The sequence below is a fragment of the Rana temporaria genome, chromosome 12 (genome assembly GCF_905171775.1).
Source record: "Rana temporaria chromosome 12, aRanTem1.1, whole genome shotgun sequence".
NCBI classification, from domain to species: Eukaryota; Metazoa; Chordata; class Amphibia; order Anura; family Ranidae; genus Rana; species Rana temporaria.
Genome location: NC_053500.1, coordinates 88,097,124 through 88,122,123, shown reverse-complemented (window position 1 = coordinate 88,122,123; position 25,000 = coordinate 88,097,124). Strand labels below are relative to the sequence as shown.

Here is a 25,000-nt window from a genome sequence, read left to right as displayed (position 1 = left end):
CCGCCCACGTATGTAAACGTCGTTCAAACCACACGTGAGGTGTAGCTGCGTGCGTTAGAGCGTGTGCAACAATTCTAGCGCTAGACCTCCTCTAACGCTAAACGGGTAACCTGTAAAAATTTTAAAGTGTCGCCTATGGAGATTTTTAAGTAACAAAGTTTGGTGTCATTCCATGAGTGTGCGCAATTTTAAAGCATGACATGTTAGGTATCTATTTACTCGGCGTAACATCTTTTATGTTTTACAAAAAATTGGGCTAACTTTACGGTTTTGATATTTAATTCATGAAACCATTTTTTTTTTTTACAAAAAAAAGGCGTTTGAAAAATTATTGCGCAAATACCGTGCAAGATAAAAAGTTGCAATGGCCGCCATTTTATTCCCTAGGGTGTCTGCTAAATAAAACCGACGTTAGACCTACCGGTAACGGTATTTCTATGAACCTTCCAGGACGGCACCCGAGAGATGATGGCTCCTCCTGCAGGAAACACAATCACATGACAGTTTAAAAGGCCCCGCCCTTCCCCTTGCTCCTCAGTATGCAATAGAGTAATCCTGAACTGGTTCACAAGGGACGTAGTCCTTATCGGTACTTACCTTTTTTCCCTTTCCACATAGGGTGGGAAGTAGGCCTGCCGTCCTGGAAGGTTCATAGAAATACCGTTACCGGTAGGTCTAACGTCGGTTTTCTCTTACCACCTTCCAGGACGGCACCCGAGAGGATAATTGAGTAATAAACACAGGCCTACCTTCAGGGTGGGACCACAGCTTGTAGAACCTTTCGACCAAAGGCTAAGTCTTGCTGTGACAACATTTCCACACGATAGTGCTTCAGGAATGTATGACGGCTGGACCAGGTGGCTGCACTGCGGATTTGTTCCCAGGAGGCCCCTGCTTTCTCAGCCCAGGAAGTTGCTATGGCTCTGGTAGAGTGAGCCTTGATCTTTACGGGAGCTGTTGCTCCAGTGCATATATAGGATTTGGATATTGCTTCTCTAATCCATCTTGAGACTGAGGCTTTTGATGCCTGCAGTCCCTTCCTGGGCCCAGCGTGTAGAACTAGTAGGTGGTTAGATCTTCTAAAACTCTTAGTTCTCTCTAGATAAATGAGAAGACACCTTCTTACGTCTAACAAATGAAATTTATTTTCTTTTTCGTTCTTTGGTTCAGAACAGAAGGACGGCAATATTATGTCTTGCGTCCTATGAAATAGGGATGCCACCTTAGGCAGGTACAGGGGGTCTGCTCTAAGGGTGATCCCATCTGGCTGCACCCTCAGGAAGGGTTCTTTCATGGATAGCGCCTGCAAATCCCCTACCCTCCTGGCCGAAGTAATGGCTAACAAAAAGGTCAACTTTAAGGTTAGAAACTTAAGGGGAACCTCTTCCAGAGGTTCGAATGGGTGTATAGATAACGCCTCTAACACCCTAAGTCCCAAGGCGGACAACTATATTTTTGGACTGGAGAAACTCTTTCTCTAGCTAACAAAAAACGTTTTATAAGGTCCTCTTTCACCAATCTTTTATCAAGATAGACTGAGAGAGCCGTTATTTGTACCCGAAGGGTACTAACTTTTAATCCTAAATCTACCCCATCCTGGAGGAAGTCCAGGATAACCGGGATAGAAGTTGAAGCTACCTGTCTTTCCTTACGCCTGGAACAGAAGGTCTTCCATTCTTTTTGGTAAATCTTTTGAGTTACTGGTTTTCTGCTCATGAGGAGAGTATCTATGACCTTCTCTGAGCAGCCTTTGCGTTCTAGAATTTGGCGCTCACTAACCAGGCCGTTAGCTGAAAGAATTCCGGCTTTGGGTGGAGTACTGGGCCCTGCCTGAGGAGATCTGCCCTGTACGGGAGCTTCAGAGGCTCCGCCATCGCCATGGCTCTTAGGTTTGCAAACCAAGTTCTTTTTGGCCACCATGGTGCTATCAGAAGAATCTGGCCTGGAGACCTGCTGAGTTTCTGAAGAACTCGCGTAATGAGCGCCACCGGCGGGAAGGCATAGGCCAGTCCGAAGCGCCAGGTCTGGGATAGCGCATCCAGACCTTCCGACTGTAGTTCCCAAGAAATCGAGAAATACCTTTCTACCTTTCTACCTGAAAAACCTCTGGGTTCAGTTCCCATTCTTCCTCCCTCAACCTGTGACGGCTGAGGAAGTCTGCTTCTGTATTGCTCGTTCCCTTTATGTATATGGCTGAGATAGAGAGTACTCATATCAGGATTTCCTTGGAAAGTTCTAGTATGGGGACTGGACCTGGTCCCTCCCTGGTGACTTAGGTACGCTACTACTGTAGAGTTGTCTGAGCTTACTTGGACTTCTCTGCCTCTGATGTCTTCCTGGAAGGCTATTGGGGCTTCCCCCACTGCTCTGAGTTCTCTGTAGTTGGATGACCTGCGAGCTAGTGAGCTGTCCCATTGCCCCTGAGCTTTTTTCCCCTCCAGGTGGGCGCCCCACCCCCAGGAACTGGCATCCGTGGTAACCTTCACCGGGTTCCACTGAGCCCATGGTCGCCCTTCCCTCAGGTTTTGGGGAGATGTCCACCACTCCAGGGAGGACAGAACCTGGGGGGTGAGTAGTATTTCCTGATCTAAGGACTCTTTCTTTTTGTCCCATGAGGACAGGAAGAAGAAGTGTAATGTCCTGGCATGAAGCTGAGCCCAAACTACCGCTGGGATGCTTGCTGACATCAGGCCTAGGACTCTCAGAACATTCCTTCTGGAGAGTTTGGGGTTTTTGATAAGGTTCCCAACTGCTGAGGCTAGTTTTAAAACTTTTTCTTCTGGTAAGAAGAGTCTCTGCTGCCTGGTGTCCACTACGTATCCCAGGAAGGTCTTGACCTGTTCTGGTTTGAGGGAGGATTTTTCTTTTTTTCTCTCCAGGAGTGCCATTGCTTTGTTGGCATCCAGCGTGACTTGGGCGGCTGATTTTCCTGAAATCAGCAAGTCGTCTAAATAGGGTATAAGGGATATGCCCTGAAGGTGCAGGTATGCCACCGCTTCTGCTAGGATTTTTGTAAAAATCCTTGGGCTGGAGGTTAGCCCGAATGGTAGTGCTCTGAACTGCCAGTGTAAGGTTTCTCCTTCCACTACGACCGCAAACCTTAGATATACCTGGTGATCCACGTGGATTGGCACGTGAAGATAGGCATCTTTGAGATCTAGGGTCACCAAGAAGGCTTCCTTCATGAGGTTCTTTATTACCGAATAAATACTTTCCATAGTAAACTTTTTGTATTCCAGAAACTTGTTCAGGTTTCTCAAGTTTACTATTAGACGGTATTTCCCGGAGGGTTTTCGCACTACGAAAATATGGGAATAAAATCCCTGGAACTGCTGAGCTTTTGGTACTGGTACTACCACTAGTTGTTTGGCTAACTCCTGTATGCCCTCCAAGAGGGCAGACCTTTTCAGGGTATCCCTGGGAAGGTGAGTAATGGTGATCATGGTGGGGGGTGTAGCCAGAAATTCTAGGAGATAGCCTTTTTGAATTATTTGGCGGATGTAATGACTGTTCGAAATTCTCTCCCATAGAGGGAGGAATTGAGACAGTCGACCCCCCACTCTGACTTCGGCGTCACTTGGACGGTTTGTCGCTGGGTTTTGGAGGAGGGAAAAGGAGGTTGTTCTTCCTGTTCCCTTTGCCAAAGTTCCAACGCCTAAAAGGTTCCTTTTTGGCTTTCTGTCTACCCTGCCCCTGGGGGCCTCGAAAAGTTTTCTTAAAACCTTCTTTTTTGGGTTTAACTGGGAATTTTTTACCTTTTTCTGATGACCTAGCAAGGACATCATCCAGGTCTTTACCAAACAACAGGGAACCTTGGAAGGGGATGCCACAGAGTTTTCCCTTGGATGTAGCATCTCCCTCCCAAGCCTTGATCCAAACTGCCCTCCTAGTAGAGTTAATGAGGGCTGCTGTCTTGGCTGCTGCCCTTGCAGATTCCGTAGCTGCATCTGCCAGGTAAGCAATCGCCTTCCTTACCACTGTAAGTGACTCAACTACCTCCTCAGCCTCCGAATTCTGAGCGAGGTGGTCGGTGAGTGTCTCTACCCAAACATCTGTATTCCTAGCCACACATACTGCTGCTAAAGCTGGGCTTAGTGCTGCCGCATTGGCCTCCCAGGCTTTTCTAAGGAGAGATTCTGCTCTACGGTCCATCACATCCTTGATGTTACCCGCATCCTCAAAGGAGAGATCAGATAATTTAGTGACTTGCGACAAAGCCGCATCAAGTCTAGGAAGCTTAAAGAAGACTTCCTCATCTTCCTGGGAGAAGGGGAATCTTCTTTTCCAGGTTTTTTGTTTGATTATTCTCCTTTCAGGGTCTCTCCACTCCTGAAGGACTAACTCCTTGAGGGATTTGTGCAGGGGGAATACTTTAGATTGAGAGTCGCTCAGGCCCCTATAAACTTTATCCTGTGCTGAGGTAGGTTTAGGGGTCTCAGGAATTTCCTCTGTGGCGTAGATTGCCTGGAGGAGACTCTCTAGATCTTCTACAGCAAAGAGGTGTTTTCTTGGACGTGTGTCTTCCTGAGACTGACTAATGGAGTCTCCATCTACCTCTCCTGAGCTGTGCCTAGACCTAGGTAGACTGACTACCTCACTTTCTTCACCATCTGCTTCCCCCAGAGGGGGAATTTGTGAATGTGTAAAGAAAACACTTGGGCCCCTAGAAAAGGGGGTCTCCTGAGAGGAAGTGCCTTCCTTAGGGGTAAGTTCCTCTGTTTCGGTCTGTGCCGACTGCCCGGCTGCCTCCCGGAAGGCCTTAACTGTTGCTAACATTTCTGTTTGCATGGATGAGAGAAAACTCTTCATCGTGGCAGCAGCCTCCTTTCCTGCCAGCATATTAATACATTTATAGCAGAAAGGTTTTGTGTAGGATTTGGGGAGCTTCTCTCTACAATTCCCACACTTTTTAGAGGAACTATGCCCTGTAGCGTAAGGAGACTGAACTGAGGCCTCCTGGGGTCCGCTGGGGGTTTCTGAAAGACATGAAATGTACATTTAAAATGTCTTTCCCCAAGACTGCTGGCTGTACTGGGGAGGGGAGGAAGTGGACGAGAAGGGACCAGATCCTGCTCCGGTCGTTCCCTAAAAGTTTGGGAACTCTCACCGCTTCCCTCCTTCCTTTCCAGGGGGATTGGTACTTACCGCCCCCCGACCTGGATCTGCCAGCGGTCGTGTCGGTCTTTCCGTCCTCTTCCATGAGGAGGGTGACTCGGTCCTGGCTGTCGGTACTCCTGTACTGGTTCACCGCAAGCCGACCCGTCCACCGCCCACGCCGTCTCCACGTTCCGCTGGGAACTTCCGGGTTACGCCGTCTGGAACCGCCCACTTCCTGTGATGCAGTTCCTGTCTCAGAACGAGGCCTGGAGCGCGGCGTTTGAGTTTTGGAGACCCGGGAAACGGCGATTCGAATGGTGGTGGATTCGATAGCACACAGTGATGGCTCACCTCCCCGCAGCTCAGAGCACTGGTGCTTACATAGGGCGACCTGTGAGTTTGGACCGAAGTCTACAGGTAAGTTCAGCCCTCCCCGGCCTCCCTTAGACCTGTCTCACAGGGGTACCTTCGATCCTCCCTGGTCTCTAGGTTTCCATTAACAAAACAAACGTGTCGCTGTGTTGGAGAAACACAATCAATACTGAGGAGCAAGGGGAAGGGCGGGGCCTTTTAAACTGTCATGTGATTGTGTTTCCTGCAGGATGAGCCATCATCTCTCGGGTGCCGTCCTGGAAGGTGGTAAGAGAAATATATATAATGTTTGGGGGTTCTGAGTAATTTTCTAGCAAAAGAATGATTTGTACATGTAGGAGAGAAGTGCCAGAATAGGCCCAGTATGGAGGTGGGTTTTAAAGCCCTGTATTGAAGTGGTTAAACAGGTGTCCAGCAGACAGTGGAATTCTAAAAAGGGTGCTTCTGAAAGAACACCCCTTCCCATTTCATGCTGTCAGCAAGGGCACCACATGGAAGATATAAGGCCTGAGAAATATATATATATATATATATTATATATTTTTTACACAAAAAAGCCGACGGCAAGAAGATCAGTCAAAATATAATAGCAAGAGTGCTACAAAAAAAAAAAAAAAAAGATAGAACTGCAACCGTCTCACAGAGATGTCCAGGCCATTCATGAATGAGAAAGAGGTTGCATTTGGTTCCGGTTGCTCCTCGGACTCCGGGAATAAACTACCTCCCCAAAATACATAAGAGTCAAACTTGCCCCCCGGGACGTACCATTGTCAGTGGGATCGATTCAATCACATCCCGGGTGGGCAAGTATATAGATTTCTTCTTGCAACTCTTGGTTCAGACCATTCCCTCTTTTATTAGAGACACAAAACAGGTTATTAACCTGTTAACTAGCATCTCACCCAAACCAGGTTTATGGTTGGTCACGGCAGACATGACCTCCCTATACACCATTATCCCCCATGATTTGGGATTGGAAGCTGTGAGGTCATACCCGAGTCGTGGATCTAACCTGGCTCCATTACAAATCGATTTTTTTGTGACTCTGCTGCAGTACGCAGCGAGTCACAACTATTTTTGGTTTGATCACCAATTCTTTCGTCAAGATAGGGGTGTAGCTATGGGGGCTAAATATGCCCCCAGTTTTGCCAACCTATTTATGGCCAAGTGGGAGGAGGACGTCGTGGATGGTTGCCGTAGACCTGAGGCATTACTATGGGCAAGATATATCATCGACGACGTCCTCCTCCTATGGGATGGGAGTGAATTGGACCTCCATGAGTTCATGTCATCCCTAAATAACAATAGGGGCATCGAATTCACGTTCAAAGCCAGTCAAGAAAAAGGTGAATTTTTTTAGACCTTACCATTTCCATCAAAGAAAGTAAGTTTGTAAATACCACCTTCTTTAAACCAACTGACAGGAATGCGTACATTCCTCTTGACAGTTGTCATTATGCCCCATGGACAATTTACGAGATTAAGATGAAATTGTACCGAGGTAGAAGCTTTCAACAATCAAGCAACAGTTCTCTCTAATAGGTTTACAGAGAAGGGATATGATCCATCTGTCCTCTCGGGTTTGGTGCAGTCCACCAGAGAGATCGACAGGGAGTCTCTTTTGAGGGATCGGGCCAGGGAGGTGGGGGGGGAGGGAATTTTTCCTTCCATTTATCACCACATTTTCAGTGCAACACCAAAATGTCAAATGTCTGATACGCAAGCACTGGCATGTTCTAGCGAGTGATCAAGTATTGGCACCTGTTCTACCGGAGAAGCTGCTAATTATTTTTAGGGGAGCTTCTTCACTATCGAACCGCATTGCCCCTAGTGTACAGGACCCCCCATGGGAAAATAGGACTTTTCTGCAAAATCTCACTGGTTACTATAAAATGTACAAAGTGTCAAGTTTGCACCTTAAATAAATGCCAGGATAGAAAAATTTCCCATTTTGCATCTACCAGCACCAGCAGGACATATGAGGTGGAACCTTTTATCACCTGCTCCTCTGAAGGGGTGGTCTATTTGATACAATGCCCCTGCGGGCTCAAATATGTAGGAAGAACCAAAGGGGCATTAGGGGTTAGACTAAATGAACACATCACAAACATCAGGAAAGGCTTTGATAAGCACTCGGTATCCAGACACTGACTTGGTACACAGAAGGGATCCCTCTGGTACTTTATTCATTGGTATTGACAAATACAGGCCCCATTGAAGGGGCAGCTTTCTTGTTCCAGAAATTTTAAAACAAGAAATGTCATGGGTATACCGACTGAGAACTTAGCCTTATGGACTTAATGTGGATACAGACATCAACGCCTTTATTAACAACTCAGAAGGTGTACTAAAGATAGCAGTTGGTCATAAATATTTGGTAACACAGGTAAGTCATGTTAACTATTTACAATTTTTTAGTCATTATATGTATATATTTTTTCTATATACATTTTTTAGATCAACTCTCTCTAAGTAGCCATTCCATCTACCCTCAGGGGTCGGGTCCTTTAAGACCCGATGCTCGGGAGTGACTTCCTACAGTGACATTGATTATAGTTTAACATTATGGTGATTAAGTGGTATCAATGAGAGGGATTGTTTGTTTAAATGTTTTTGATACCAGGTGTCATGTGCTTTTTGTCATGTGACTTCTGGTTGCGGAGTGCAGCCCTTTGGTCCGATGGGTTTGCAAGCTCGGATTCGTCGGGCGTACGACCGCCCCCATTCTGCGTTTATACGTTTTGATTGGGAGAGGAGTCGTGTCTAGCCGGTGTTTCCAAGCGAGGCGTGGAATCCCCGAGATGGAATACTCGCGTGCGTCCCTTCGGAACGAGGCTTGGTTTTAATTGTTGTCACTATTTGATGGGATGACGCAGTACGCTGACGTCATCACCCTCATCTGCTCGGTTTCCCATACGGACGGGTTTTCCTGTTTGCATCCGGCCGGCGCTACAGGCTTAAGGCTGTTACACTTATGAAATGTGAGTTTTTTACTGTTTTATATTTTAGTAAAAGTCATTGGTTTTACACTATCGAGGCATCTGCTTTCTTTGCATGATACCATACCAATTGACGTTTATGCTGAGGAGTTTGTCATATCATCACATCATATCATCACTATGGATGCAGTGCTCTGTCGTGTCTGCTGGGTTTAACACTCGTTCTGGAGTTTGTTGTATGAGGAGCTTGTCGCATCATCGCTTGCAGTGTTCAGTCATGTCTACTGGGTTTAACACTTATGCTGGTCTTGGTCCTATATCACAAGGGACCTTTGGCTCTGGTAAGCAGTTTTTACCTACACTAGGGTGGTGGAATTCACTTAAAGTTGCACATCTTGAGAAGAAAGAGCAGCTGTCAATTTGATCATCACTGGGTGTTTCCTTATATTGCAATCATTTGGACTCTTTTCCTTTTTAACACACTGTGTTTTTAGGTTTTGCCCAATGCAGATCTCATAGCTCATGTTTTGTTCACAAGCTATGATCCTTATTTGTTTTTTGCACATAGGTCTACATTATGGCCTATTTCATGATTTGTTAATTTATGTTTGTGTATTGTTAATGTAAACAGGCATCTTAATTTAATTCATGATTCATGTTCATCCATGTAATTTTCACATTTATGGTCACCTTCTCCACAAAGGTTTCCTTTGATATTAGCGCAACTATATATATTTTTCTCACTTCTTTACACCGTTAGGTTTTCAGGTTAGTTACTGCTTACCTCTGTAGAGCTTCAGGCCATCATTTTTAGTTATCCATGAAAAGGAAGACTCTCAAGCCCATGCACAAAAAAGCCTGCCTTGAATTTACCAGGACCTATGCTGAAAAAGACTACCGAGACTCTACTGGTTTGATGAGACCAAGAGAAATGTTTTTGAAACTGATGGCTTCAAAACTGTATGGTGTTGCAAAGGCGAGTAGTAAAGAAAAAAAAAAAAAAAACATGGTGTCTACAGTGAAACATGGTGGTGGCAGTGTCCTTCTGTGGGGCTGCATTTCATTGATGGTATTAGGAATTCACAGATGTACTGCCATGTTGAAAGACTATGCTACAATCACTCTGTGCCTTTGGTCATCGTGTACTTTTCCAACAGGACAATGATCCAAAACACACATCTAAGGCCACTGTTGCATTTCAGAACAGGGTGAACGTAATTTAGTGGCAAAGTAGGTCTCCTGATCTGAACCCAATGGAACACCTAGAAATGAAATATAATTAGGACTCCAATCCAACGTAGCTTTATTGTAAAAAAACTGGAAACCGTGTTTACTAAAGTTAGTGTGAAATGCGTCAGCTGTCCTAGGTTCTGTTGCTGCGTTTTGTAGTGCCAGTTTCCAGTTTTTTTTTTACAATAAAGCTACGTTGGATTGGAGTGCGGCTGTCCTAATTATCTTTCGTTTCTAATTGCCATGTGCATTGCCAGCACCCTTTGTTTCTGAGAAGAAGATTTTAACCAAACGAGACCTGCCTGGAGCAGCAATTTCTGTCTCTCTAGACTTTGCAAAGGAACACCTATGGGGAATTCTGGAGAGATAAGTTGGGCATCACTCTCCATCCAGCATCTAAAAAGAGGTAGTTCTTGAAGATTGCCAAGGGATACTGTAGCTGTTGCAATATGTTGCCAGCTTGTTCATTCCATGCCTAGAAGACTTGTTGCTGTCCTTACAAATCAGGGAGGCTATACAATATACAAGCCAATGTTTTTGCTGTGGGGTGTATTCATTTTTGCATTAACCAATTTGTGTAAAACTAAAGATTTTGTAATTAAAAGTTATATTAAACTTGTCTTCATGTAATGCGCTAAACAAATGTTCTATAAAACTCAGTTGTCAATTTTGGAAATTGAGATAATCGATTAAAATTTCAAAAAGGGGTGTACTCATTTAGGCCGAGCACTGTACACACACGCATGTGAGCTTTGGAGTGCACACCCTTATGTAATAGGCTGCACACACACTTATGCCCATTAAATTTCTTGCTTCCAGACAATATAAGAGAGAACCATTTCAGGAGGGGGTGAAGCAGCCAAGCTTGGGACACACACTGCCCCATCCTACACACCCCAACTTTGTAGCACCAACAATTTCATCCACACATCTCCTTTCACCACGTCAGAATATTGGGCAAAAGGATATTGGCAAGAAAATTGTTCCCCCTCATTACACACACACAAATGTTTTAAAATAAGCCAGGCTGTAGCACTATCTAGTAGAAAAATAGGGCACCCACACATGGCATAAATAAAATTTTATTGTCCTCCGACATGAACAGAATAAATAAAAAAACAGGATTGTTCTCTTGACATGACCACATCATTCTCAGAGCTCTTTGTCAAAAAAAAAAAAAAAAAAAAGAAGAAGCACACACACACACACACAGACACACATTTGCTACAAAATAAATCAGGCTATGCAAACACAGGCTCCCTGTAGAAAATGTTTTAACATGAACATTTTTAAGCAGGCCTTAAATTCCTCAATTATAATGAGATCTGCAGGATCTCCTGCCGCTTTCCATCTTTTATAACTTAAGCAAAGGTGGACCTTATTTGTCAAATTAATATTATTACAAACATCCAAGCCGATGTGGTCTAAAGATTTAGAAATCTGATACCTCTCAATAAGTTTTAGATACTAATAAGTTGATGAAGATTCATTTGCAGACCTTTAAGCCACCTTTCTCAGCATGGGCAGATACAAGCTGGAAGAGGTTACTAAGGTTAACTTCTGGCTCCACAGGATCACGTAACAGACGTTCATTAAAGAGTATGGACAGGTTACTCTCCAGGATTGTTTTACTTCGGAAGCAAAGTTTCTGATTAAATAGATGACTCAGATCTTCCTCCACTACAGGGATTTGGCAGAGGGCTCCTCTTAAATGCTTCTTTGATGGCTTAAAGTTGAATTTGAGCTGTGGATACATTGTAATGAGCAGAGATCACAATTGGCATAGTTGTTAGTTCCTAAAATAAAGGGTTATCAAACCATTCATATACATAGCTAGACTTAAATGTATGCCAGTACCTTCAACCTTCTGCTTCCCATCTACCTGGGGCAGACAGACATTTTAGGTACTTAACCAAACACAAGCTGGCAGATTCCATCCCACCCTTACAGGCATGTGAAGTCTGATGAAAATGATGTCCTTAGAGGTTGGCACACGCCCCTTAGTGGAACATTTTTTTTTTATTGCAAGGCTGGTTTTAGAAAATGGAACCCTCATGGCATTCTGGGGTATTCAAGGCGGATACTGCTGGCCCTGACACAACCCACTTCATAGGGTATCCTGTATGACATGTCCTTTCCCCTTCATAACAGACAAACTTATTGTAAAAGTTGGGGTATTTTGTACATTATGGAGTGCTTTGTCCTGGAGGAAAGGATTATGAATGTTTGCACATTTCATTATCACAGTAGTACAAAAGATTAGAACTTTACATCATTCAGGATTACAAAGTGCTTTTACTTATCTAAACATTTTTGAAAAAAACTGTCAGCTAACAGTCATGTGGTCACACATGTTCCAAATGCCAAAAGCGTAGCTAGAAACATCAGGGCCCTAGTGCAAGAAACCATGAAGGGCACCCCTGACCTACTGGTTCCGGGCCCAATTACTCAGGTCCTGCAGCGGGACCCTTTCACATGTTCAGTGGGACAGCTTGCAGCTGTCAAAAGAAGTAAAATTTGGTCCCAAGAAAGACTGGAGCCACAGAAGGCAGTTACTTATGTAGGACTACTCTGGCTTTGACACCAGTAAAGTGAGTAAAATATAAAAAAAAAAAAAAAAAAAAAAGATATAGAAGGTACAACTCCTACATATAGCAACAAAGTAAAAAAAATAAAAAGTCATTAAAGTTTCACCCACCACCAACTATGCAATTTTAAAAAGACCTTGTGGTCTCTTAACACCTGAAAAATACTAGTATCACATTTGTGACGGTATCGGTATGATATCCCCGTCAACGTTCCCTTCTTCCCATAACGAAAATCACCCCAATATTCCACGAGGAGGGATATCCCTGGAATCGCCCAGAAAGCCACACATGCCAAGCTTACTGCTAGAACAAGCCACTTTAATGACACAAAAACTCAGCTTATATGTGGTTACAACCTGTTAGGAACGCCCCCCCTCACACAGTGGGGTTTCCCATACAGATTATAGGAGACAAGTCGGAGCCGACCATGCAGACACGTTTCTTTAGATAAAAGACATCAGGGGAGTTAATTACTACACTGAAGCAATCAGAATAATTAACATACTACTTCTCTAATCATTTAGCCTGAGGATACAATACACATCTTTTAAGGGTAAACACAGATCTTCTTCACACAACACAATAGATCAATTAACGTTTAGAATAGTGAGGGGACATTAGCACGTCAATAACCTGTCAGAGGAATGAATCACACATGAAATTCCTTTCTACCTCTTTCCATATGGCTAGCAGGGAGCAGTAAACTGAGACATATAGGCAAATGTATCACAACATTATTTTTAGCCATTCTCAGCAGGAGGTTAACACACACACACACACACACACACACACACACACACACACACCTACCTACCCTTCAGAAGTATCACATAATATAGCATAACCGCCAAGCAATTACTAATATGCCTCTTGAAACAAACTCCAGAGTGATGTTAGACTACCTTGATTAAAAAACAGTCTAACATGTATTAAAAAATAGCAAATAAAAAAGGGGCTCCAGGGCAACATATAGCAGCTTACTGAGAGCAGAAAAGAACAGGAAGGTGGTGCCATTGCATTGGCGCAAAAATCAGAATCAGCAGAGATGAGCAACGCATGGCTGGTAAAGTGTATGTGGACCAAGCCCCCTGACAGGAAAAGCGGCGAGTGCCTATGTATTGTATTGTTGAGTATTAGGCCGGGTACCAACGACCAAACATGTTCGCTGGAAAGTGTCCGATGGGCAGTTTCCGGCGTACAAGGCTGTTTTGTCGTTTGGCCCGCTGGCTTGTACAGCGGACCATATTTCCTGGCAGGCCAGAACGCGTGCACGTAAACCACGTTTGACGTCACTATAAAGGGAAAGGCCAAAGTCAATGGCGACGCCCTCTGTTCCGCTTTTGCTAGTTACGGCTTTGCTCGTGTTAGTGAAGGTTTGGTTAGCGCCGATTCGCGCTTCTCGGTCTCCGTGCTTTAGCAGGTCGTATTTTCGGCTTCAGTGCGTGTGCTTGTGGGTTCGTAGTTGGCATTCGGGTACAGGCGTGCAGTTCGTTCTGCTTTGCAGTTTCGTACTGTGCGCTCGTATCTGTTTGTCGCGCGTTCTTTGCAGGTACCGCTGGATTTGATTGTGCTTTCTGTTGGAGTGTGTTCTTGACTGACCAGCCGGCCGGTTTGAAGCCATGATGGAGCAGCAGCGTCAATTTTCGCGAGTTGGTGCTGTTTATGGGATGGCTGCTGGATATGTTCATCATTCCAGTACTTTGGCCAGGAACAGGGGGCGGAAGCGTTCCTGGACCAAGAATTGGTTGTGCCAGCGTGACCAGTTCTCTCATATGCCTCTGCTTAGGGAAATCCAGGAGAATAATCCTAATGACTATAGGAACTTTCTCCGCATGACGGAACCCATATTCAACAGTCTGCTGGATCTTCTGTCCCCCTATATCACGAGGCAGGACACTGTGATGCGCCAAGCCATCACGGCCGAGCAGAGGCTTATTGCCACGTTGCGGTACCTGGCGACTGGGAGGAGCCTGCAGGACCTCAAGTTCTCGACAGGCATCTCTCCGCAGGCGCTTGGGGTCATCATACCGGACACGTGTGCTGCCATCATCAAAGTTCTGCAGGAGGAGTATATTAAGGTAAGTTTCCTCATTTTACCCTCACAATCTGGCTTTAACTACTTCCCGACCCGCGTATTGTAAATGTACGTCCTCTTTTTAAACATGGATATCTCAGTAACGGCAGCAGCTGCTGCCACAACTGAGATATCCATGTTTTCAGCGGGCGGCCGTGTAAACGATAACGGCGGTCTCCGTGGCGGATTCGCCGCGAGATCGCCGTTATCGGTGGCGGGAGAGGCCTCCCCCCTCCCGCCGCTTTTCCGCGCCCTCCGCCGCTTACCGGAGCCGTCAGTAGCGGCGGAGGAGATCCGATGCTGCCGCCTGGAGAGTGAGGACTTGAGTGAGGGCAAGATGGCCCCCACCCGTCCTCATAGCTCTGCTGGGCGGAAGTGACGTCAAAACGTCAGTCCTGCCCAGCCTCTTAAAGAGACAATTTTTTTTTTGTAATTTTTTTAAATGACAAATTTTCCTTTTTTTTTTTTTTTTTTTGCATTTAAGCCTAAATATGAGATCTGAGGTCTTTTTGACCCCAGATCTCATATTTAAGAGGACCTGTCATTGCTTTTTTCTATTACAAGGGATGTTTACATTCCTTGTAATAGGAATAAAAGTGATAATTTTTTTTTTTTATATTTTAGTGTAAAAAATAATAAAATCAATAAAATTAAATAAGAAAACAAAAAAAATTTTTTTTTAAAGCGCCCTGTCCTGACGAGCTCGCGCGCAGAAGCGAACGCATACGCGAGTAGCGCCCGCATATGAAAACGGTGTTCAAATCACACAAGTGAGGTATCGCCTCGATCGTTCGAGCGAGAGCAATAGCCCTAGAGCTACTCTGTAGCTCAAAAAATGCAACTTATAGAATTTTTTAAACGTCGCCTATCTAGATTTTTAAGGGTAAAAGTTTGACGCCATGCCACGATTGGGCGCAATTTTAAATTTTACTCGGCGTAACATTATCTTTCACAATATATAAAAAAATTGGGCCAAATTTATTGTTGTCTTATTTTTTAATTCAAAAAAGTGAATTTTTTCCAAAAAAAGTGCGCTTGTAAGACTGCTGCGCAAATACGGTGTGACAAAAAGTATTGCGATGACCGCCATTTTATTCTCTAGGGTGTTAGAAAAAAAATATATATAATGTTTGGGGGTTTTAAGTAATTTTCTAGCAGAAAAAAACTGTTTTAGTCTTGCAAACACCAAATCTGAAAAACACCTAAGGTCTTTAAGTGGTTAATAATGTGGGCAACTAACTATTTATTTTATTTCCCAGATATGCTGTGTGTTTAACCAACGTTCCCTTTTCTCCCTATGCATGTTGATATAAGCTTTCCATGTTCTTTCTTTTGGCCTACCTGCATATTTGTACCTTACCCAATATTAACCTGTCCAGCATGCTATCCTAGGGCCAACCCCCACCTTGCCTATTTGTAGTTAATATTTTTGATTTTTAAACAGTTTAAACACCCCCCACTTAAGTGTTTTTGTCTCCATCAGAGGGCTGTGGAGTCTCTTATTAATTAAGTGGGCCTATATATTTGTGCCCCGAAATTCTTCCTTCACAATTTGAAAATGCTATTTGAAAACTGTGAAGTTGCACAAGGATGCTTGTAGGATTATGTTTGCAATGTTTATGTGCCAAAGTACTAAATCTCTTTTTTTGTTTGTCCCCACAGCTACCCTCCACACCACAGGAATGGCAGTCTGTGGCTTCCCAATTTGCCCAGCGGTGTGATTTTCCTAACTGCAGTGGAGCAATAGATGGGAAACACGTCCGCATAGTGCCCCCACCCCACTCGGGGTCCTACTATTATAACTACAAGGGTTATCATAGTATTGTGTTGATGGCGGTGGTGTCGGCACAGTATGAGTTTCTATATGTGGACGTGGGGAAGAACGGCCGGCTGTCAGATGGGGGAGTATTCGCGCGGACAGAATTCTACAGTTGTCTCCAAGCTGGTGGTCTGGCATTGCCACCAGATGAAGATAATGTTGAAGGACTTCCGTTTGTGTTTCTAGAGGACGAAGCTTTCGGGCTTGGACCTAACCTCATGCGGCCGTTTCCCCAGAGGACCCTCACCTCAGAGAGGAGGGTGTTCAATTATCGGTTGGCCAGGGCTCGGAGGGTAGTCGAGAATGCCTTTGGGATCCTCACCAACTGGTTCCGCCTGTTCCTGACAGCGATACACTTGGCGGAATATAAATTGAACACCATTGTATTTGCCTGCTGCATTTTGCACAATTTTCTACGCAGGCACTCCCAGTCGTACCTACCCCCCATGGGCTCTGAGGCAGGACTACCCTCAGATAACATTCCTGGGCTGGACACTGGTCGCGCTGGCTTGGCCCCCCTATCTGCTCGTGAGGTACGCGACAAATATGTTGAGTACTTCATGGGTGGGGGGGGGGGCCATTGCTATGCCAGATCATATTTTTTTCTAATTCGGCCCCCAAAAGAAAGAAATATTCACAGAACTAATAAATAATTTGACCATTGGACTTTATACAGTTGTTTGTCATTATTGTTTTTTCTCTTTTTTTCTGTCTTCCTGGTTCTCAAACTAACTAGTGCACTTCTAGTGCCAATTTAAGTTAGGCAGATTTAGTAAATAACCACAATTGCACATTATTCACTCATCTACAAACTGGGTATTGAGTCGAGAAATACGAAGCCACAAATTTTTCATCTTTTGATGTCACCATTTTTATTTTTTGTTTTTTCTTTACTCCACAAAAAAGGATGCATTTTTGGAGTCAAACATTTTTTTTTGAATTTGGAGTCAAAAATTTTTTTTTTTCAATTTTTTTTTACAGTGATTAGCAAGAATACTGATAGAAACACAATGTCAGATATATTTTTTGCAAATATAGATAATAATTTTCTGGCTTGTCATTATATATATATATATATATATATATATATATATATACACATACACACATACATACATACATACACACACATACATACATACACACACACACACACACACACATTTTTAGCATCAAAATAATCTTTAGATATTTTTTATTTTTGTGGTTTTCTGTAAACAAGATTTATTCTTTTGATCATATTTTTGGGGGGTTTTCAAAAACATTTTTGAAAATCTTTATTTTTTTTTGGTTTTGTTTTGGTAAAAACAGTTTTTTCTTCAATTTTAGTTTTTTGGTTGTGTTTTTCCGAAAAATTAGCTTTTTGTATTCTTATTTTTATTTTTATTTTTTTTAACCCCAAACAAGTTTGATATTTATATTTTAGAAAAATATCTATTTACATATTTTTTTTTGTCTTTTTTTTATCTATTAATATATCTTTTTTTTTTCTAGGATTTATTTTCCTTTTTTTGGTTTTGTTGATTTGTCATTTTTGGGATCTGAAACTGTAAACATTTACAACTAAAACAAGATCACCCCCAAAAATAAATCTCTTTTCAAAACAGCAGTCAGTCATGGATGGTGTGCTTTCACACTGGAACACGCCAAAATTTCAAGATGCACACATTCAGTGTCAAATCGCCAAATGTCATTGGTTCTACAGACAAATGGCCACATGTGCTATCTGCCATCATGGGTGATCAATGTCTGTTTTGTGGGAGCAAACCCTTCCTCTCAACTACTTGAGGATCGAGGAGGGGGTTGTACCCACAAAGCACAGACAATAGATATTCTGTGATGGCAGATAGCACATATTGGCACACTGTGTGTGCGCGCATCTTGAAATTTTGGCGTATTGTTAAATACAAAAAATTAAAATGGTTGGGGGGCGGGGGATGGACGGGGGGTGTTTCAGTCTTTGACACGGCCCATCATGTCAATGATATTTTTGTAATTCTGTTCGATGACTATCATCCTTTGGCGCATGTTGTCCATTTCCGTGCTGCACTCCAAAATTACATTTCGAACATTCTGCTCCATGACGACCATCCTTTCCCGCATATTGTCCATCTCCGTGCTGCACTCCATTACCTGCTGTACTATTATTGAAGCACTTGCACGTGAAAAATGTGCTACACCATCTTCATCCCCTAAAAACAAACAAATTGGCATTAAAAATATGTAAAGAGTTTCCGGCCTCTCTGCATATGTTTTGCCCTATTAAAGTTGGGGCGACACTGACCTGATGGCCTGCTAATTTCAACATCCACAATTTCGCCATCTTCTATCACTCCTTCTTCCACCACCTCAGCCTCATCATCCACGACGACACCTTCCAGAACTCCTTCTTTATCCATCAATACCCCTTCAAAATCACTAAATTCTGCTTCGTCAAGTTCCGCCTCATCTTCCCTGAATTCTAAATCCAAATTTAAGTCTTCCTCCTCTCTTCCTTCCTCCTGTCTTACTTCCACATCCTCCTCTCTTACTTCCACATCCTCCTCCTCCACATGCGGAGGTGTGTGATTTTGGGGGTGTCTGGCCCTCTCTGCCTCCTCCAATTGCTGGCGTCTTCTTTCCCCTATAAGAAATAAGAAAAAACAAAAGGTATACTCATCAGCACACAGATATTGTAGAGCTGAACTCGCACACATTGCTTAGAAGAGGCCTTTTTTATTTTGTTTTATTTTCTTCTTTCAGCAAACCTACTTTTTTGGCGGAGTTCTAGGCCAAGCTCTGATCCTGCCCCTTTTTTGCTAAGAAGTGACACACATGGATGTCCCCCCAAAACATTAATTCTCGGAGACCCTACTAAAAATTCTGCTTTTATTGTTGACACAGGTGCTTTGCATTTCCAGATGGGAAAACATCTGCTTTATTAGCACTGTTGAGAATGAATCTTGTTTGGCTGTCACATTCACTCAATTTAATTTCTCCGATTTTGCTTATCAACAATGTTTGCAAACAAAGTTTGGGGCCAGTCAGCCATGTCCAGGTGTGTTGTTCCTGGACTAACCTCGCATTTCTGCGAAACGATGTCATATTACGCGGGTTACTATTTCACGATATTTGCTAAAGGTTGGTATTTAACATAAACACAATACAGTATCTACATGTGTTCAAAAGTACAAGCAGGCCAAGGAGGCAGATGTCAAAATCTACATGTCAACACATTCTTGCAGACATTCCCCCCCCCCCAAAAAAATATGGACTTACTTTTCCGCAGAATTTTGAGAATCTTCATGTGATGTGGCTCCCGCAATTTCAAGTCGGACCAACGCTTCCTGAGTTGCTCTTTGGACCTGGTGACACCAAACATCTTCCTCATTCTCCTCGCCACCTTGTCCATAATGTGTGACTTTCTGCAGTTAGGGTCTTGTAGGGCCCAAATTCACCATCATAGTCCTTCCTACGCATGATGGAAACTAACTCCACCATTTCGTCGAAAGCCATATTAGTGGCTTTATATCTTTTTGGCCTGGATCGGGACGGTCCTGCCTCTGTCCCTTCACTTGCGCCATGAGAGCTCCGTGCCCGCTCGTGTGACATCGCCATCTTTCCTTCCCACAGAGATTAGGGGCGTGGAAACAAGGCAATGTCCCGTCATGGGCGGAGATGAGGGCGGGGATTCATGCATATGCGGAGTGTCGAGAATGCAAACAACGTGTTTACGTAGGTTACGCAGAGAATATTCGCGCGATTCCAGAACCTACACAGTTAACGCCATATTTCGGTTTCACATTGATTAGGGGCATGGCAAAGGTGACGAGGGCGGCGTTTCATACATACGCAGAGGGTATAAAAGGCGCACACCGTGATTACGTAGGTTACGCGGTCATTAATCGACGTTACAAAGAGCAATTTGAGAGAGGAAGGTAAGAAATTTAAACATGGGATCAGCAGCGGCATACAAAATGGAGAGCCATGGGATGGGGGTTTGGTCTGTTGGTTGCACCCTTTTATTAAGCTATTATGTCTCTTGGATACCACAATGGGATTTTGGGAGCCAAATGCTTTTGTAGACATCACAAAATATAGATATGAAAAATGCTCTACCTCATTACAATTTATGTAGGGTGTATTCAGATCAGGCCAAGTATTGTTCTGTGTCGGTTGGACAGAGGACATTAGGAAGTGTCTTTCATGTAATCAATGCTGAGGGGCAGGATATCTACACATGAAATAGTGCCTTGATGAATGCTCTCATTTGTAATAATTGGGTATGGTTCTAGATTCCACTTATTTACTGCAATGGAACCAAAGGGGCGGCATGTATAAAAACAATGTTGGGTACAACCAATGGGGCAGAGCTGGCCAGCATTTTGGAGACACTGTGTTTGTATTTCTATATAGGTCCTACATTTTGTGCCACATATTCTATCAATGTCAATGCTGAGCCTTTTTTAAATCGTGTTTTTGGTTTCTTTTTCTTTTGGTAATCTAGACTAAAATTAGCCACAACAAATATTTGGAATGGATCTACTGCAGACCCAAGAGATTATCCAGCACTTGCTGGATAAATTCAGAGAAATGCCCATCCTGTGGGATTCCAAGCAGCCCACTTACCACAATAAGGACCTACGAGCGGCAGCACTTGAGCAGCTAGCAGCATACATGAGAACATGGGTGCCAGAATGCAGTGCCAACATGGTGAAGGATAAACTTGCCAACCTCAGGGGCACATATAGGAGAGTGTACAAAGCTCACCAAAAGCAGCTAAGATCTGGAGCAGCAGCAAGACCAACAAAGGAACCCAAACTATGGTATTTTAACCAGATGTCATTTTTGCGGGATCAACTGGAGGGCAGGCCATCAATGTCAAGTCTGCCTCCCAGCCTTCCCTCCACGCTACCTTCCAGCGGGACTTCCCCAGATCACCACAGCCCTGCAGAGTCGGATGAAGAGGGCCTGGCTGACAGAGACGCAGATCTGCGCCTCTACGATGATGAGGTATAGTAGTTTCCTAAATATTTCTGGACTAATAATAATTATTAGCCCCAAAAAAGGAGATTCAAGCATGAAAATGTGAGTGATTAGATTTAGAAATATATTAAAACATGTCCCTTTTTTTTACACAGGAAGAAGAGACCAGCCAGGAGGTGGCAGATCCTCTCGTCACTGTCAGCCAGGCCGAAGGGGCAGGGCCGCCATCAGGGGGGTACAGGCATTACACCTGTAAGGGGCCCGGATGGCAACCCCCTTTAAAAAAAAAAAAAAATTTTTTTTTTTTTTTTTAGGGCCAATTTTTTTTTTAGAGGTCCGGAGGTCCCCAGGGGCCCGGAGGCCCTGGATGGCAACCCCCCTTTTTTTATTTATTTTTTATAAAAAAATATATTTTTTATATATATTTTTATATAAAGAGACATTTTTTTTTAGAGGTCCGGAGGTCCCCATATATATATAAATTATTATTATTATTATTATTATTAAAGGGCCCAGAGGTCCCCAGGGCCCCGAATGGCAACCCCCCTTTTTTTATAAAAAAAATTATATATTTTTTTTATATATATATATATATATATATATATATATATATATATATATATATATATATATATATATATATATATATATATATACACATACATATATATATATATATACACATATATACACATACATATACATATACACATTATTAAAGGGCTCAGAGGTCCCCAGGGCCCCATTTTTTTTTATATATATATATATATATATATATATATATATATATATTATTATTAAAGGGCTCAGAGGTCCCCAGGGCCCCATGTGTGGCAAACCCCCCCTTTTTTTTATATATATATTTTTTTATTATTATTAAAGGGCCCTGAGGTCCCCAGGGCCCTGGATGGCAACCCCCCTTTTTTTCATAAATGTTTATTTTTAATTTTATATATATATTATTTTTTATTATTATTATTATTATTATTATTATTAAAGGGCCCAGAGGTTTCTTTTTTTCATTTTGCCATCCAGGCCCAGAGGTCCTGGATGGCAACCCCCCTTTTTTGCAATTTCTTTTTATATATATATATACACACACACACACACACACACACACACACACGTCCCCAGGGCCCCAGATGGCAACTCCCTTTTTAAAAAAAATATATATTTTTTTTATATATATTTTTTATTTTTATTAAAGGGCCCAGAGGCCCCCAGGGCCCCTGATGGCTACCCCCCTTTTTTTTTATATATTTTTTTCTTTATTTCTTCGTTTTTGTGTAAAGGCCCCCCCCCGCTTCTCAATCCGCGGCAGCCCCCCCCGCTTCTCAATTTAAGGCGGCAGCACCCCCCCCCCCCCGGTTCTCTGCTCCAGGGGGCCCATGCCTGAAGCTGTGTAAGGGGCCCCATAATTCCTGATGGCGGCCCTGCGAAGGGGTCAGTGGCAGCCAGGAGGAGGCTGGGCCCAGTGGCGTTCAGCAGCTCCCCAGGACAACCACCACCAGCCAGGCTCATCCCCTCCAGATGAGGCCAATAGGCCGAAAGAGGAAATTGGGGCCAGTGGAGGAAGCCAGCCTCAAAATGATTCAGGAGGAGAGTGCCATCATGAGGGCCCCCCTCAACCCCACCACTGAGGCCTACAGTGCCTCCCTGGCACACGATCTCAACAAAGGGACGGAGGAGCAGAAGCAACTGGCAAAGGGCGTGATCAACCAGGCCCTTTGGTGGATGGAGAGGGAGCTGCTGACCACAGACACTGGGCTATGTGACCCGGCCCGGCTTGCTGAACACCATCCTCCTGCTGCCACATCATCCCCACCTGCAAGGGGCCAGGGAAGACCCGCTGGAAGGAAGCCTGGAGGGAAGGTTGCAAGGAAGAGGAGACGGTGATTCCCTGCCTTCCATTTGATCCCCCACAAATGACATCTTGTTTGGACTACCACAGCTTGGGTTCCTTTGGTTATGTGCTGCTGCTTCAGAATTTTGTTTGTGTGCCTCCTGAGGTTTGTTAGTTTATCCTTTACCATGTTTGAAATGCAAGTCTGCATGTATTTTGCTAGCTGTTCAAGTGCTGCCATTCTGTTATTTACTTTTTCACATTTGCCAAAATAAATGGCTTTTTGTTTAATTTAAAAACGTGCCTATTGTTTGTTATACTGTGGGGATTATTTTAGGCATCAAACATTCAAAACAAATACAATGTTTCATTTAAAAATTACACAAAGTCCTTTGGGGGGGGGGGGGGTGCATTTGGTGTGCCAACATGGTAGACAATTGAAACAACCTTCAATAAAATCTATGAAAAAATTCAAACAAAATCTAAATAAAAAAATTACGTACCACAAAATTAAAAATGGTGACATAACTATAAGCACAGAAAAAAAGTGGCTAAGATGAACATTAAAGAAAACCTAAAATAAGATATACATGTGGAGGACCCAAAAAAATATGCTACGTCTGGCCTAGAAAAGATTTCTAAAATATTACTACATCCCAAGCAACAAATGTCACTTTTCAGTATGGGACAACTCAGTTGAAATAGCATCAGCAAGATAACGGGTTTATTCTAGCAAGAGAACAATGAATAAAACGACGCCATCAACTGTTTATTGCGTCGTTTTCTTCATTGTTCTATTGCTAGAATTAATCTTTCTATTGACGAATGTGCCACATCCCAAACAAACGTGAGTTTTACCTGAACGAGCGCTCCCGTGGCCTCCTTTAGTCTGAGCATGCACAGGGTTTTTGTACGTTGCTTTTGTGTACTAACCACCGAACATGTCCGAGCGGACAGGATTTCAGCGGACGGTTTTAAAACAAGTTTGGAAATAAATGTCTGCTGAAAAATGGCCCGGCGGGCAAATGTACGCTGAAATTCTATACGCTCGTAACTACACACGACCGAACATGTCTGCTGAAAATGGTCCGCGGACCAGTTTCAGAAGACATGTTTGGTCGTGTGTACGGGGCCTTATAGTGTAAGAAAGCTAGTTGTTAATTGGACAGAGCATAATCCCCATTAGTAGGTACGATGACCGGCGTGTATATCTAGCAGCATGTATGCGTTCCTTGATCATATGATAGAGGGCAAATGCTGCAGCACAAAAATGTAAGCACGTTGTTTGCCTGGATGCCCAGGTTCTGAATCTAGGGAAGCAACTGTCAACACTGAAAATAATCTTTATCCCAAAGGAGAGCTGGGAATGTACCTGGCAGGTGCCAGCATAGAGGTGGGTGGAGAGAAAGTTGTGCAGGCACCAGAGAAGAATAAATAGGGAGAGAAAGCAGAATTGTCGTTAGTCTATTAAGGCCCTGTGGAGCCAGATGCTACACTTAAGAGTCCTTAATTTAAAGTGCAGTGTGCAAATTAGTGATACTTGCTTAAATGAATTAATAACCAATACAACAGAGTGCTATACAATCCAAAGTGCTACAGTGCCTGTGCAAATTATTGCAAAAAAAAAAGCCATTTGAAATCACACACACACAAATTATATATATATTATATATATATATAATCTCCAATGTTACATCGGGGTGCCTGTGCTGCCCCTACTTAGTGCAGAAAGAAATATTTGTGCAGAAAAAAAAAATCAGTGCAATAAAAAGTCATTATGAAAACCAAGGTAAATAAATCCAATCTAGGTTTCGGACATTCTAGTGGCGTGCTCTACCGGTTTATTCATGTGATGTTGTCTGGAACACGCAGAGCGTCACCTTCCCTTCCCATTTATAGCGAATCCTGACCTGTCGGCCGCCATTTTGGGTGTGCTATTGAAGACCGAAGCCCAAATGGATCGGCCGCATTTTGGATAGGCTATTGAAGACCAGAGACCAAAAAGGTCAGATAGTCATTCGGCGGCCATTTTTGGTGGGATTGTAAGGACAAAAGCCTAACCCAATGTAATAA

The 25,000-nt window shown here is 43.4% G+C and overlaps 1 protein-coding gene across 1 annotated transcript in view; it reads right to left on the bottom strand.

The window, feature by feature from the left end:
* Nucleotides 1–10,700: 10,700 nt before the first annotated feature.
* The window catches only part of LOC120918362 (P43 5S RNA-binding protein-like), a 114,202-nt gene continuing 99,902 nt past the window's right edge, over nt 10,701–25,000 (bottom strand). The window contains exon 6 of the mRNA XM_040329903.1: nt 10,701–11,382. Coding sequence (XP_040185837.1) covers nt 11,125–11,382 — 258 coding nt within the window. The 3' untranslated portion in view covers nt 10,701–11,124. The remainder of the gene's footprint in view (nt 11,383–25,000) is intronic.